General features: G+C 36.8%; 1 protein-coding gene and 1 long non-coding RNA gene across 2 annotated transcripts; one reads left to right on the plus strand and one right to left on the minus strand.

Moving 5' to 3' along the window:
* Positions 1 to 283: 283 nt before the first annotated feature.
* On the minus strand, positions 284 to 2,749 carry LOC103840293 (actin-related protein 2/3 complex subunit 2A). The gene is made up of 10 exons (XM_009116788.3): positions 2,490 to 2,749; positions 2,150 to 2,216; positions 1,867 to 2,074; positions 1,621 to 1,790; positions 1,460 to 1,537; positions 1,237 to 1,369; positions 1,046 to 1,137; positions 906 to 962; positions 717 to 782; positions 284 to 628 (listed from the first exon to the last, which is right to left on the minus strand). Exons 1-10 carry the CDS (start codon positions 2,546 to 2,548, stop codon positions 593 to 595), a joined length of 966 nt encoding a protein of 321 aa, XP_009115036.1. The 5' UTR covers positions 2,549 to 2,749; the 3' UTR covers positions 284 to 592.
* A 254-nt stretch (positions 2,750 to 3,003) lies between these two features.
* Positions 3,004 to 16,227, plus strand: LOC117128157. Its single transcript, XR_004451354.1, has 2 exons — positions 3,004 to 6,200; positions 7,007 to 16,227. It is a non-coding gene; the product is annotated as an uncharacterized LOC117128157 (long non-coding RNA).
* Positions 16,228 to 17,074: the final 847 nt, after the last annotated feature.

The raw sequence follows: 17,074 nt of genomic DNA on the forward strand, positions 1-17,074 counted from the left end.
GTTCTTGCACTAAATCTTTTTAAAAGTTACGCATCCAAAAAGGCAAAGGATGTATCATATATGGCTGGAGAGGCTTTACCAAGTTCTTCCCTTGCTTTTCCCATAATGAATCTTTTGATTCAATACACCTTTAGAATCTTTTTTTTCTTTTCGCTACTAGACTAATCAAAATCCAGAGGAATTGAATCATATATCCAATCAATTTGATATATCCATGTAAAAATGATAATTCAAAGCTTTTTTTGTTTGATTTTCTGAGAATCTCAAAGTCAAAACCAATAAAAAGATTCGATCAGAATATTTTTCTTGTTCTTGCATAAAGAACATAAACGAACAAGCTTTTGTGGAACCACAATGATTATTACAAAACCTAGAAGATCCTCTATGATTTGCTCCTATGCGAATTTGTTACAGTTTAGGAATCATACATTTGATCAAAAATATCTTAAAGAATTATACTAAAGAACCATTCTGAAAAAAAAGATAAAAAAAATAAGTACTTATATCATAGAGATTGAATTCAGTGGTAAGAAAAACATGTCTTTAACAGCTACTCGCAAGGTTTTACAAAATTGCTTCGTGAGAGATTGAACTAGTTGGAAGTGGTGTGGTTGGCATCGTTGAGTCCCTGTGAGAGAAGAAGAAATAAAGCTCAAAGACAAATTTTTGAGGAAAGAAAAAGAAAATACTCTTAAAGTCAGTTTTTAGAAACTTACTAGCCGTTTAAATGACTTGTTGTTCATGGATCTTGTTTTCTCCAATGGCTTAGCTTGATCTAGAGCCTGAGACGGAGACAAACACAAGGTTTAGCAATTACAAAGCAACATGAAGCTATACAGCAAACTGAAACCCTTTTAAGTACTCGAAGAAAAAAGACAAGACACAAAACGGTTACGGTGATCTACCTGAATCATAGACTCCACGCGACGCCGCATCCTGGTGTGCATAAAACCCTCTGAGCACTGTGATACGAAACCAAAGCGTTTTAACAAGCTTATAATCACACAGAGAGTGTCTATGTAGTAAAAATGAAAGCAAGATTAACCTTGACGTGGTAACTAACATAAGCATGAAAGGTTGACAAATTCCATACAGTACGATCAAGCTTTTCTCCCTCCACATGCCGAGGCATTATGACTACGAAGACATCCAATATTCAATGTTAGTAGTTTCTTTCAGTTTTGGTACACTAAGAAGTTAGAAACTGAAACAAAACTGAACACTTGTTTCACATACCAAAAGTTACAAAACCGGCATTAGCAGATAGTGTTTCTTTAGGAGCTCCTTCCAGTTCCTGGGGTGCGGTTGGAGACCAAGAGCAAGAAGGAGCACTACTAAGCGAAGCCGCACGCCTCGCCTCTACAAATTGCTATATTATCATTGGCGAGATGAACTTTTCTTTTAGTAATCACATAAAAATCAAAAACCTTATGTTGCAACATTTTCAATTTTGTGTTACCTTTAAGAAAGAAGTCGCAAGAATTGTGTCTACAGAATCTTTAAATCTCATAGGAAAAGCCACTGTGACTTTATCAGCCTGTGATGCACAGTCTACTAATCACAAGAATCTAATCTACTACAATGGTTATAATTTGAAAGTCTATAATTATATATATATACCTGAGGCACGAGGAAAAATGTCTCGTTAGGTCTATGCATGATTGCTACAAGCCTATCCAGCTCAGGGGCAACCGTCCTTGAAGCTAGATGTTTCAAAATGATCTTTAACGGCGCACCCATCACCACTTCCCTAATGGAAGCTAGCTTCGTTAATAACGAGTTTCTGAACGCTGCGAAAACAGAGGAAGAAGTTTTAAGCAGAGAGAATCAATGAGGTTAAAGAAGAAAACAAGAGACTCGTTGAACCTTCATCTGGACGAACTTTAGAGAAGTTGAGCTTGAGGGTAAGACTAAAACCATCTCTAGGAGGGTCGAGGATCTGAAACCCCGTCCCGTAAGTGGTTTTGATAGCTTCGATAGCTCCCAATGGAAGTCCATCGAAGGACATTGCTTCAGGTGGTGGGTTTGGTAACGAAACCGATAGCAACAATATGTTTGGATTCTTAATTGTCACCTAATTAACACTTACAAAACATCAGAATGCTTAACAACATCATATGAGTCTTAGCTGTTGTTTTCAAAGACTCACCTGAACATGGTAACGAACATCATCGAATTCGATCCATTGATAATCTAGCTCCACTGCTTTATCAAGACTGAGAAAAAATAATAATAATGATTAACCATTTAAGAAAGTACTAAACTTTTCTGCCATTCTACAAAACCCACAACTCCTAATCAAAAATGATTAGGAAAGTATTGAACTTTTCTACCATTCGACAAAACCCAGTTGAGTTGTTGGAGAAATGTTTCAATAGAAACAAACAATCGACCAAGAATCCAAAAAGGGTCTAACTGTAAATTAAATAAAAGTAGAATGGGGAGCAGAACATTTTGTAAGATGGGGGATTGAGGATGAAATTACTGACTTCTGAGCACGCGTCAAGAGCGTCTGAAGGAGAAACCTCGAATGCGACTGCAACATCATCGATTAACTATCTCGCACTCTCCAAGAGAGTCTCTGGGTTCTCCAAGGGGATCTAATCGGCGAAGAAGAAGAGCCTCGTCGGATCGGATACAACAACATTAACAACAACAAAAAAGACGACCGAGATATTCTCTGTCACAACTTGAACGTTTCTTCGTTTAACTTTTTGGAAATTACTCTCACCCCAAACGACGACGTCTCTTACTCAATCTGAATGGCTTAAATATGTAAATTGGGCTTATTATACATACATCTGTAAGGCCATACTCAGCCCAGTTAATGTTATAATTAATGCATGAGCTTCAGCTGTATTATTGCAATTTGTAAATATATGCATGGCAATGGCAAAATTAGGGATTTATAAATATATTATCGTATTTTTCTTCATTGGGTGTTATACCTGGGTGTAAGGTTGAAAAAGAAAAAAATAGTACCTGGGTGTATGTTGATTGCAAAGTGACGCATTTTTTTAAATCAAGCACGTAAATATTACCCTTAAAATGTTAATCTTTAGAATACGCTTCCAAATATAGTATTAATTGGATATAACGACAAAAATGAGCGGAGAAATGTTTTGTATTATCTGCCGTCTTCGATTTAATTAAATAAATAACTTGAAAATGACCGTTAATGTTAAGATACTTTCAAAATTTACAATAAAAAGAGGGATTTGTCTCTGTTTTGCAGGCCTTTGTTTGGAGATGTTTTCTGGTTATCAATGATAAAAATCTAACACTCAAAATATAATCAGATACTTGTGGAAACCTCCAAACCGTAAGAAAGAGGAGGCGGGGACTCTCTCTCCTCTCTTTTAGAGAGAGGATTTTCTTTCTATTTTCCTTGTTCTCAAATTTAATCTTTCACAAGGAGTAGAGATAAGAGAGTTTTTCAGATCGGTTTTTGCTTTCGGTGTCGCACTATCTCCATCGGTGGTCGGACGGCTCTGTCTCCAGGTAGCGGTGGCTCGTTCAGCACCAGCTTCGCCGGCTTTTGTCTCCGGGAGACGGTGGCTTCGTCAGCATCGTTCTCGCCGGCTATCCTCCAGGTGATCCCGGTTTCATCTTGATATGCGTCTCCGATCTTCCTTCGTTCACTGTCTCTCGATTCGTTTCTCTGATGTTCTTTCCCTAATTGTTTTTGGTTGTTGTATCTTCAAGCTTTTATGTATCTATAAAGATGTCCGATTGAGTTTGCAAGAAAGTCAGAGGGTTTCAATCGATTGTATAGGCGGTTGTTGTTACTTCTTTGTTTCGCAGATCCGCTAGTCTGTCTCCTCGGTTCGAGCTTCGTGTAAGCCGCTCTGGTTGATCGGTTTCCGTTGCTTTGATTCCACCGTCGGCGGAGCTCCGTCGCGACCTTCTCTAGCTCCGGTGGAAGCATATGGTATTTCTGACGCGTGTTCATTGATCGTTGGGCAATCGGACGCATGGTGTGCGACGTGTCTCTTCTTCCTCAACGGATTCCCCTTGTTTGGGCTTTGCCCCATAGGGTAGTTTACGTTCTACGGCCCGCGTGTTGGGCTTTATCTTCGGCCAGTTCCTTTGGCCTTTCATTTGTAAATTTGTTGGGTTGTTGCCTCTGTTGGACTTAAATCCATTTAATAAAATTCCAGTGAAAAAAAAATCAGATACTTGCATGTATATTGATATTTTCAAATTTTCAAATTTTCAAATGATGGAATATGGAAAAAGACAAATAACATGTGCTTGTGAATTATTTTTTCGTATTGATCAGTTCAAGTAGTCGATAAAATTATAAATATAACTTTTTTTTGGTAAGAATGTAAAGATATTATTACCAAACGTTTACGATTTTGAAACAAATTATAGAGGTAACCAGAAACAGAGAAAACAAAAATAAAAATCTAAACATCGACTCGAACTAGTTAACACGGAACAGACAAACACAACAACCAAAACCGCTATCCTAAATCTCCACTAAGTCCGCAACAACAGCTTGCCGCAAAAAAAAATGAGCCAAGTTCAATCGAGAGTCGGGACCCCAGTAATTTTAGCCTCCCCGGTGATCTGCTCTTAAAGATAATGACTCATCCAAGAAGGCTTCATAGCAGTAAACCACACAAACAAACAGTATCAGCAGAGGCCTAACCTTCTGCAACAACCAAGTCCGAGCATTTATTACGTCCGAGAACGGCTTGTACACAATGCTGCTCCGAGCTAAACGGGTTGCTCCCTTCGTACCTCCCACACCGAGCCCAGCCTGCACACAATTGTCAAGCACACCACCACACAAAGCTCAAGCAAACCTATGTGATGTTGGGATGTGAGCGAAGACCGAGCGTTAGGAAGTGGCGGTCAATGACCCGAGAACCACCACACGCCCATCACCGCCGAGAACCGACGAACTGAAATTGGAGACGCTAGAACCGTTTCATTCCAAGAACGGGAATAAGAGAACAAGGCACAATACAACGGAATAGGAGCTGCGAAGAGGAGGACCGAAGGTGAGGAGGCCAATCAGAAGGCCACTCAAGCGGCATAGACGACCGCTCTTTAAACCTCTAACATGACCAACGCGATCCTGCCAGAGAGCTTAGACACCAACCCATCTGCGTGTTGAAGCTCACGAACTCGCCGCCGTGGTAGAGAAACCCACCAGCACACACCACACTAAGGAGGAGAACTCTCACGTTCGAGAAACCAACGAGAGCCACCCTCCAGAGCCTAAAGACCCCTGGCCAGGAACAGCGAACCGCCGAAGACCGGGAACACACATAGATGCGCTCCTTCTCACAGACAGAGTAAGTCGGTCGAGATCTGCTAGAGAGAAAATTGATCTCCACCAAACCCTAAAATCCAACTACAACCACCACCAAGTGGCGGACCCAGCATGCAATTTGTGTGGGGTCAGAATATAAATAACACTGTAAAGTTTTTAAGAAAAATATTAAGGTGTCACTGGGTTGAATCGAACCCAATATTTGTGGGTTCATAAGTGCACTTTCTTACCACTAAGCCACAGTTTATTAATAAAAAACCAGCTCACAAACTAAAATTTATAGCATTTATGTGGTGTCAGTTGACCCCACACTCTTTCAAGTGGGTCCGCCCCTGCCACCACCTACTTCTCGACCTTCTCGCCATAGTTCCAGAGATACCTGATGAACCACCGTAATCAAACCCCTCTGCAGCGGAGCATTTTCCGGGGTCAAACCCTAACCCAAAACTACAAACATATCGAAAGAGAGCAAGGCAGATGGAGCGGCAACAAAGTGAGAAGAGACAGCTAGATGAAGGAGCCTCTGGTCGCCGGAACGCGCCACCAGGCGCCATCCGGACTGGGGGAAATGAGCTTCAACAATGACGTCTGCAACAGATAAGGTGGAGAGAGAAGAGAGCGTCTTTACGACATTACTTGAACATGATTAAAAGGTAATTATAAATTATAAATGTAACTTAAGCGAACTCCACTGAATGCTTATACGAACATAACATATTAGTATTTTTTCAGCCCTCAAGTCTTAAGCTTTTAAAATGATCATGTCAAGCTTCCTTTTTGACGACACATATTTAGTTAGGTTATATATATATGAAGGCTACATCTCTATATAAAATAAGTTATAAGCAATATAAAAGAAGTTAATGTTCAATATATATATATATAAGAAGTTATTTATGTTGCGCTTTGAAAGGTCTAATTGAGCAAGTTTATCTTGGGAGAGAAAAAATTCCTCCGACCTCTCTCTAGAAAAGATTTTTGGAAAACGATCTCCGACCGGCGGTGTGGTTTCTTCGTACCACCGTCGGTCGGGAAAAGGTGTTTTACGGCTACGCTCAACCTTTGATTCTCGCATTCTCTCCCCGGCATGGACGGCTCCGGCGGCGTTGCATGTCCGACCCCTGCTCCGGTGTCGCATCTTTCGATTGATGGACGACCGGCTTTGACTCCGGAGACCACACCTTCTTCTTCGGTGATGGTCTGTCGGCACTTAGTTTTTCTGTTGGTGTTGGTCCTTTATTTCTGGGTTTAATCAGCCTTTGCTTGATTCCTTTAATCTATGGCTCTGGTTTTAATCGTGGATCTGGTGGCTTGGAGGCTGTGGATGAGATCTCGAACAGATCGATGATGATCTCCGCTTAAGGATTCCAAGCACTGAAGGGTTGTGATGCAGTTTCTAGTTTCCGGTGTGTTTTCCGGCGCCGTTTAGTTTCTTCGGTGTGCTCTCTAGGAGTGAGGAAGGTGGAACGCATGGGTGACGCGTGTACCTCGTTTGGTTGAAAGCTAACCACGTGTCATATTCTTGATAAAAATCTCGATATGTTTGTCCAGTGTTGATGTTTGATTAGGGTTTAGTGTTATTGGGCTTCGAAGGCCAACTGTTATCTCTTTTACTGTGTCGTATAGTTTAAGCTTTGTATCTGTTGTATGTTTTTTGAATGAGCCTTTGTTCTGTGTGGGCTTTGGCCTTTTAATAAAATAAGATGGCAAAAAAAAAAGGTCTAATTGAGCTTGATCGTGGCCAAACGGATATGTGAGTATAAAAAAGCCTTACACGCAAAAACACAACACGTCTATACACACACACATACATACGGGCCTACTAACAGGGCCGGCTCTTACCCATGGCAACATGGACATTCGCTGTGGGTCTATGGGTCCAAATATTTTTTGTGTTGTTTTAAAGGTCTATTTCAATCTGTTAAATTATCAAAAAGATTCGTAATTAAGTAAACCTAATTTTTTTATTACAAGACAAAACAATAAGAAATCTGTACATTCACTATTAGTTTTGGGATATTTTTTTCTATTTGTTTCAGGTAATGTTTTGAAAACCGAACCGGACGTTGACTCGACATTGTAATTGGGTCAATGGTCGGACCGGTCCAACCAGTTCAACTGGGTTTTAAATTTTAATTAAATTTTATATTAAGTAACTCTTATATTTATAACATAAAATTATTTTTATAAAATTTTATATAATTTTTAGAATTTAAAAATGATATAAAAACAAAATTAAAAAAATATATAAAATAATGAAAATAATTTATTTCGATAGATACTTAGAAAAAAATATGAATTTTTTATGAAATCTTTTTAAATTTTCAGTTTAAAAAAATACTTGAATTTGAAAAAAACATGGTCTTAATATGGAACCAGATCACCGGTTTTAACGAGTTTTACCGGTTTTTTACCGGGTTTGCCGGTTTTACTCAAATCCGGTTTTTAGTATAACTCAAAACCAGATAGATGGCCGAGTCATGGTCTGGCCGGTCCAATCGGCCGGTCTAGTCCAGGCATTCGATCTGGTCTAGTTTTCAAAATACTAGTTTCAGGTATTAGAATTCAATTTAAAAGAAATGCACTGAAGAAAAATATAGAGAGTATTTATAAAAGAATCTATATTTCATGTTTCGCTCAGAGCTATTATATTAGTTAAGACGGCACTAGCTACTGCATCGACATACAAAAATTTATTTAAAGCATCGACACAAATTTGTATAATTTTTTTTGCTAAATGACAACTTTGCATAATTGAGATATATACAATTACATACACTAATTAATATATGAGTAACGTTTTGTAAGATCAGTCGTGACATGGTCTTCACAAAAGAGAAGCCGGCAGTGGCGTATCTTCGTCCTTGAATTATATATAAGACCAACCATTCTTAGAAAATCTAAAAACAAAACGTTTATCCACTTATTTGGTCCCTTCAAAAATAAGAGAAGAACGAAATGAATGTAACTTTCACTATGCATGTACTCCTCTTATTATGTGCATTCCCCTCATTCATTATCATCTGCATCAATCTGAAATGCTACATGCACTAGTGATCAGGGGCGGATGCAGAATCATATTTAAATGGGGGTACACGTTCTTATTTCATTATGTTTAATTGTAGAATTAGAGAGCATTTCTTGTATTGATAGTAACTACTGAAGGAAAAGAAAAAAATAGATGGGGGCACGTGACCCCGTTGCTCCTCACTTGCGTCCGCTACTGCTAACGATTGTGGATAGAAGTTGGAGAAGCATATGCCTTAAACTCTCTTACAATCGGTAAAAAAAAACTAATAAATGTTAAACTGTAAAATAAAATAATATATACAAAAGGTCATATTAAAGATCACTTACTATTATAAGGAAGAGGTATATAATCAAATATATAGTTAAACTTTTGAGATTTGTTTACAGTTAGTAGTTAGTATACATATATAATACTGTATTTTCGTAATGGTTATTAAATATCACTTCTGATATACGAGAAGTATATACACTATAAAGTCTTGTAAAAACTACTGTAAAAGTAATATCAAATATGGATAAGGTGAGTCACTGCCACGCATGTTGTCGAGTACGTACGGTTAAGAAGCCCCATCATTCTTTATGGCTCCGAATGGTAACTACAGTTTGAGCAATGCGGGACAAGCGGTTTAACTGCGGTACGGTTTTAACAGTTATAAAAACGTATAGATATATGGTATATGTAGAGATTTTTGTTACTGTTAACTGCGGTGCGGGGCGGGGCGGTTCGTAACATTCGAAGCCTATGTTTTTTAAAAAACGTCACTGATACGAGATACGACTATCAGTACTTTACTCCCTCTTTTTCACATTATAAGATTTTTTTTTTTTTGGTAATCTTTCACATTATAAGATGTAATGGATAAAACACAAAGTTATAAGAACATCTTTATCTAAAATATATCATTAAAATACAAATTAAAAATTGATTCAACCAATCGTAAAAAGATTGTAAGATGTAATCAGTTAAATAAAGTTAAAGTTGCTTTTTTTTTTGAACGACCATAATATTAATTAGAAGAAGGGCCGTAGAAAGGCAGAGCAGAGTTTGAGTGGTACAAGGCTGATTTCGCTAAAGAGTCAGCGTGGAGTTCAAGCTCCTATGAATGAAAACAAACATAACTAAGGAAAAAGCAGAGGATAGTGTCTCGATGTCCAAGTTGATCCCGTAGAGCACGACTGGATGATTCTTCGAGATTAGTGCATTGATAAACACTTGATTATCTGACTTGATGCAGATTTTAGAGAGGTGGAATGTTCTAGCCTGCAGGAGAGCTTCTCGGACTGCCATGGCTTCAGCCATAAGTGGTTAGACCACGAAGGCTTCTGATGATGTTCCGTGATGATGGGAACCGGTTTCCTGGTCTGTGTAGTACCAACCGCATCCCGCTACCCTATAGATCTCCATGCCGCATCCGTGTACACATCAATAGTTCCCGCTAATCGGTGTGGGTGTACTTGCCTTGTGATGCTGTGTGACTGATATTGCGGCGTGTGGTGTTTTGATTGCCACTCTCGGGCCAGACGAATAGCTTTGTTCGCAATAGCTTTTGGAGAAGGTCCAAGTTCTCGAAAATCAAGGAGTTGCGTGAGGTCCAAATGCTCCAAGCGAACCATGGGAATAGAGCCAAAGATACACCCGTTGGGGGTAAATTGGTGAGGTTGTTTCCTAGTTGCAGGGCCTGTTCGACGTTCATAGTTGGAAGTATAGTGAGGGGTGTTGTTGTTGGCAGAAATTCCCATACTCTCTTGGTGAATCTGGAACTATGGTGTCGCACTATTTCTCCATCAAACTATTGCCTCGTTTCATTTCCCCACCAAACGAAAGTTAAATATCTATATACCCACCATATCAAAGTTAAATATCTCTTTCCCCATCCGACCAATTTCGATGGTTAAATGTCGAAACCCCAGTACCAAACCATCAAACCTCCGTTAGTAAACCGAAGGAAAACCCAAATATTGCTAAACCGGACCTATATCTCGGTGATAACCCGACACAACGGTCAAAAATCCCAAATCTAAAAAATCCCAAATTGGTAAGAACCCTAGAAAAAACTGTAGAATGTGAATCTCAGAGTTCTTCTTCTTCTTTTCTTATTGTCGAGTGCTTATTGCTTTTTGTTCTTAATCTCTTCTCACTTTGTGTTAATTTTCAGATCTAAAGCCATGAGTAACGTGTCTGGAGCATCTAGTGGTTCGTCAAGTGGACGTTCTGGAGGCAGAGTGTTTGGTGTGCCGAGACTTTGTCATTGTGGGGTTCAAATAATGGAATTGGTTTCTAAATCCAGCAACAATCCGTACCGGCGTTACTATCGTTGCGGATATGCTGTATCTAAGAAGGTAATTTGATTAATCCTTGCTTCTTCTTCATTGTATTAGTTAATGTTTTCTTTTCATAATTTTTTGTCTAAATAATGCACAGCTCTCGAATGACAACCACACTTTCAAGTGGGTCGATGAGGCTTATTTAGATGAGATAGAGGCATTAAAAATGAAAAATGCTTCACTTGCGGCAAAACTGGAGACAGTTACAATGGAGAGGAATGAGTTTGAGAGAATAGTGTTTGAGAATGTGCAAATGAAGCTTGAGAAGGAGATTTTCGAGAGAGTTGAAGAGGCTTTGGTTGAATCATCTTCTACGATGAAGAAAATGATGGTTGTTGTAGTTGTTTTGTGTATGGGCATGGTTGGGTTTAGTAAGCTCTTTGGTTGAAAAGGTTTATATAGGAATGACCTTTGTTTTAGTAATCTTGTGTTTTGTGTGTTTGATCATTGTGGTTTGTGTACTTTGACATGGTTTCAATTTTATTAATGCAATGACTTTGTCTATTTTAAGATGATTGTTAAGCCTATTTTATTCAGTAGAATGCAATGATTTTAAAGAAAATATACAAGCTTTTAGTTGCAGTAACAAAGATAATATGAAGTGCAAAACAAAGATAGATAAATGTCATTACATTACATGGATCCAAGACCATTAAGTTCAAAACCACAGATATATGTCATTACATAGCTGTCGAAAATTAAGTTCAAAACAAAAGATAATAGATGCCATTACATATCAAATCATTCAAGCTTGAGAAACACTAGCTTGAGTGAGAGTTCCTTGTGAGGATTCACCTGCAGTTTGAGATGTGCTTACCGGTACCGAATCATCATGCTTGCCCTGCTTTGCATGCCACCTCGAGTTGTGATTAGCCTTACCACAAATGCCACAATGCATAGTCATTTTCTTGGCTTTTGGTAGCTTCTTGGTTGGTGACTCATTCACACCTCTTTTCCTTGTCTTATCCGCTTTGGTGAGCTTCTTCTTCTTCTTCCCTGTTTCTTTCCCTCGTTCTCCCTCTGTTTCTTCCCCTTGTTCATCCTCTACAGGTGGAGCATGTACATCAGGAGCATCTGTTTTGGGCCAAAACATAGAACCCCTGACTGGAACAATTCCATCTGTGTAGTTTCTTCTCCATTTAGCCGTGCGAAACCACTCACAAACATAGTCTGACGGATCAACCTTTAACTTCAGCATCACACCATATGCATGCTTACATGGAATTCCAGTGATGTCGAACTTCCTGCACGAACAAGTTCTTTTCTCCAAATGGACACGATAAGTTTGGCCATTCAATCTTGAGTCAAAGTAGCCTTTAACGCTTCTTCTAACAACACATTTGTTGGCTCCGTCTTTAAGGGGCTTATCAACAAGAGCCTTAGCGAGAACTCTCTGCACATATGGTGTACATTTTCCTGACAAAGAGAGAGCCAATTAAGTTAACTGAATTTATATTTTTTAGATATTAGAAGTATTGAAAAAAACTTACCTTGGTGTTCATGAGATTCTCTGGATCTTGTGGCTATACGTACCATAGCAAGTCTTGCTATTGTTTCGAGCATATGCACAAATGGCTTCTCTCTTGCCTTGTTGATGGAGCTGTTAAAGGACTCTGTCGAGTTGTTCTCCACATCTTCGCAGTAATTTCCCAGCTTGAAGAAAGCTCGGCACCAACTCTTCGGATTTTTAGCCATAACATCTGTATACACACATGTATCGTAGGAACTTAACCTGTCCAAGTTTTTCTGATACTTTGCTTCATTGTAGCTCCATGCTACACTCCATATGTAAGACTTCATCTGTTTTTTGTTGCCATGTTTCTTCTTCAAATTCCCGTAGATGTGTCTTACACACTTCCGATGCTCCATCTTAGGCAACTCTATCTTAATAGGTCTGATCAATCCCTGATACAGAACCACAAACTTAATCAAACAACAACATAAAGAAACAGTGATTTCAACCAAAAAAAAAACAAAAAACTTACCGGGCTACGGTCTGAGACAGCAATGTAGTTGTCACCATCCTTTAGATCCAAATCAACCTTCAGTTTTTGCATAAACCATTGCCAATTCTCGTTATTTTCCACCTTTACAACAGCCCAAGCTATTGGATAAATTGCATTGTTTGCATCTCTACCTAAAGCAACCAATAACTGTCCCTTGATTCTTTCTTTGAGGAAGCAACCATCAAGTCCTATCAATGGCCTACAACTCTCCTTCCAAGTATTCCTGAGGGCGTCAGAGCAAATATAGATTCGATTGAAGACATCTTGACCTTCATCATTCTGGAACGTGTCTACTTCAACAGAAGAACCAGGATTTGATTCTACTATCTCGGCAGCATAATCTTTAAGGCGTGCAAACTGTTGATCATGTTCACTCTTAATCCACTTCAAAGCTTTATTCCTACCAGCTTAACACTGAGGCCTAGACACACTAATAGACCAAATTGCCATGATCAATTCCTCGATCTTCATAGGCATATAGTATGCCGGCTCTTCACGGATCTTGTTCACAAACAACCTAGCTATCACAGGGACCTTCACCATCTCACACTCTCCATTAACCTCACATGTGTGGTTATCTACAAACAACCTAACTCTCCAAATTTTATCCCTCGGAAGGATCGAAGCATAAATTTTCCAGCCACAAGCTTCATCATTCTCACCATGACCAGCACATTCGAAACCAAGCTTATCCTTATCATACCTGTATTGTCTGATATTGCAGCGAGTCCTAAGAGCATAATCGAGGACTCTGTCTTTGAAAGCCACACCATTGAAGAATGTCTGGTCTCGGTACAAATGCCCATCACCACGGCATATATGCGTCCTCATTCTCTGTGGGGCTTCAGGATCTTCTTCTTCCTCATTATCTTCATCACTCTCAGGCAAGACGTCATGCTGAATTGGCGGCTCACTCACGAAATTTCCCAACAATTCGTCGAGTTCAAACTCTTCTCGCTCAACTTCTTCATCATCAATTTCGAACTCTCCTTCGCCGATTATAGGTACTACAGACATGGTAAACACGAATTCAATCGATTTCTTGTTGTTTTCTCTCAGGAATTCTCTCCCACTCTCTCTATTTCACGTTCTAGGGTTCTTGGGTTTTTGATTTGGGGATTTTTTGGGTTTAGATAGATTAGGATGGTTAAGTCGGGTTAAAAATAATTAAGTTCGGTTAAGTCGAGATTCGGTATTACTAACCCGTCTTAACCAAACTAATTAACCAACTAAACATGGTTTTATGTGGATTTGAGTGTTTAACTTTTGTCGGGTGGAGAAAGAGATATTTAACTTTGATATGGTGGGTATATAGATATTTAACTTTCGTTTGGTGGGGAAATGAAACGAGCCAATAGTTTGATGGAGAAATAGTGCGACACCATAGTTCCGGTGGGGAAATAGATCGCCAGCCCGTGAATCTGCAGTGTACAAAAAGATGATCTGCCATTTCTGTGTCTCCAGAGCGAGCACATTTCACATTGGTAGATAAGATTCCATGACGTTGAAGTGCCTCCCCAAGTGGTAGTGCATCTTGAAAGATTTTCCACATGAAGATTTGCATCTTTGGGGCTGTTTTACTGCCCATGTATTTAAAGTTAAAGTTGCATAAAATTCAAAATATCTTATATTTCGAAACACCAAAAATATTTCAAAACTTCATATATAATGAAACAATATATAAGTGAACGTACGTATACTATTATTATTATTTATTTTTGCACATATTATTAGCATTAGTTACTTAGAGCATGTTCAATGGTAAAACTCTTAAATGTCTCTTAAGTGGGATCAGATAAAGAGAGACAAACAAAAGATGAAGAAGTAGTGGAAGCAACGTCCCTTTCTTTGCTTAAATAAGGTACGTCCCTTCTCTTTTTTTTCTTTTTCTTCTTTATTTTAATTGTAATTATGCTTAACAACCCTTCTTCAACGGACACCAATAAACCTGCTCTTAGCTTTTATTGTATTTGCTGAAAAAAAAAGTTACTTGTATTTATATTAACCGGAAGATTCATTCGTGTAAGATAGTAAAATCCAGCGTCACATAAACTTATGACACTAAACATATGAACAGAACAAATTTTACTCCTAAAATTATGGACCTAGATTCTTGAATAAAACAATTTTTCAATTTTCTACTTTCAATTGCTTACCCTAATGACCTAACCATTCAAACCCGCTAAGTGTCAGTTTAGTTAATGCGTAGATGTAATGACTAATGAATGAAAAATTAGTCTAAAATTGATATCTATTCTATTAAAACAGCAGTGTGACCCATTGATAAAAGTAGAGTCCAATTATTATTTTTCCAAAAAACTGATTATTTTATAACTGCTTATATTAAATAACTAATCACGTTTTTTGTCTATAACAATCAGTTATGTTTCTTCAATCACAACAATGTCGGATTCATTGATTTAGATTTTAGACCTGATCAAAACGCGTCCATGGTGATCGATTCTCTGGCGATTATACGTTCCATGGTGGTTCACTGTGTTGATTTGTCATAATCGGACAAGAAATCAGAAAATTTAAAGTAACTGACTTTTTGCATTTTAAAAGGTTGAAATCAGATATTTTGTAATGGATTACAAGTTTAAGGCATAAACAACAAGAAAAACTTAAAAGTTGATCGATTATGAAAGTATGGTGGCCATTGAAATGTTGCAGAGAATTCTAAAATATTCTTAGGGAAGGTGGAAATATTTACAAATATGCCACTCAAAAAAAAAAAAAAACAATACACACTACATAAATATATCTATCGAATACAATAGTGTAAAATGGCCCAAGCTTCCAACAGACCAAGATTATACTGTATATATTAAAAAAACCTCTTTCTTAACTTAATATATAACTACATTTATCTGAAACTTAAGAAATATATTATAAGAAATATTAAATATTTTGGAATATATATAATATTAAATATATATATATATATATATATATATATATATAAACCGGTGGAAATATATTTTTTAAGTTTGTTTACTATAAAATGAAACTTTAAAAGTTAACTCATAAAGTTAACTAATATTTTTTCAAACAGAAAAAGTTAACTATATTAATATTAATTAGTGGTGGAACGGGTTATTAATGACATTTAATCTTTATAAGTGAACTTTTAATAGAAATAAATATTCATATAAACTCAATTAGTTTAACGGGGTTTTAATAAGTTATTCAATTTAGAAATCTAATCTATTAAAACAGCAGTGTGACCTATTGATAAAAATAGTGTCCAACAATTATTTTCATATATCAATATTATTAAAACACAATTAACACTAACTACTTTGTACGCTAAATAACTTCCACTATAAACTCCTAAATAATCGGGACCCACTTTTTATATAGCTAAAAATGCTGAGTTACTTTAATTCCATAGTTTTCGTTCTTATGTAATAGTTTTCTATAGCCACGTCATTTTTAATACAATTAATGCCATATCATTTCATCAAAAAAAAACTACCCAGTAAAAACTATTTGAAACGATGAAGATATCCAATACGATGTCATCTAAAGAAGAGTAAAATATATTTATTTTTATTTTAGCATTTTATTAGAAATAAAATTAACTTGCAATAAAAATTATACTAATAAACAATAACCCTAGAATTTTATTAAGTTTACATCAAACATGCAAAAATTTGTGATTAGAACTTTTTGCAGGTTATTTTAAAAAGCACTAGATTCTAGCGGGTATATTTTTGTTTTAATTTTTTTTAATTTTAATTTTAAAATTTGTGTTTTTTTTTTGTAATCATATTATGTTTAACATTAATTTAACTACCAAAAATATATTAATTAAATATAATATGATTACAAAAATACAACTATAAAAATTAAAATTTTCAAAAAAATAAAACAAAAATATTTTTACATAATTTAAAGGACGGTTATATTTGTATTTCTATATTTTGACATAATTTAAATGAGTACCCGTATTTGAACTGAACCCGTAATGATCCAAACTGAATCCAAACTAAAATTTATAAATATCCAAATAGGTTTTAATCTCTCATCTAAAGACCATTATCTGAATAGTCGGAATCGAACCCGAACTCTTACCCTTACATGTAGTTTATAATATGATCACAGATAAAAAAACATAAATATGATTATAAACAAATACATATATGATACAAGGAAAGACACAAGTACATATGAAACTTGATTTATTTAATATACTTACAAAAATAATCTATTCTATTAAATTCATATCATACTAAAATATAATTATACAAACACACAAACATATAAATTATATTAGACATAAATTTTAAAAACAAAACATATACCCGCCCTTTCGAGGGCGGGTCAATATCTAGTCTTCTCTATTAAAAGAGAAGTATCATTTTATCTATCATAAAAAAGTCATACTAGCCTTATTAGGTACATTTCATTAAGTACATTTATT

The sequence above is a fragment of the Brassica rapa genome, chromosome A09 (assembly GCF_000309985.2).
Source record: "Brassica rapa cultivar Chiifu-401-42 chromosome A09, CAAS_Brap_v3.01, whole genome shotgun sequence".
NCBI lineage: Eukaryota > Viridiplantae > Streptophyta > Magnoliopsida > Brassicales > Brassicaceae > Brassica > Brassica rapa.

Bases quoted from the DNA above. Each gene is read 5' to 3' on its own strand.
- LOC103840293 (XM_009116788.3), bottom strand. From the start codon at position 2,548: ATGATGTTGCAGTCGCATTCGAGGTTTCTCCTTCAGACGCTCTTGACG. The intron at 2,217-2,489 runs GTCAGTAATTTC...ATTTTTTCTCAG, and splicing joins CTCTTGACGCGTGCTCAGAA to TCTTGATAAAGCAGTGGAGC. The intron at 1,791-1,866 runs GTTCAACGAGTC...CTGTTTTCGCAG, and splicing joins TAAAGTTCGTCCAGATGAAG to CGTTCAGAAACTCGTTATTA.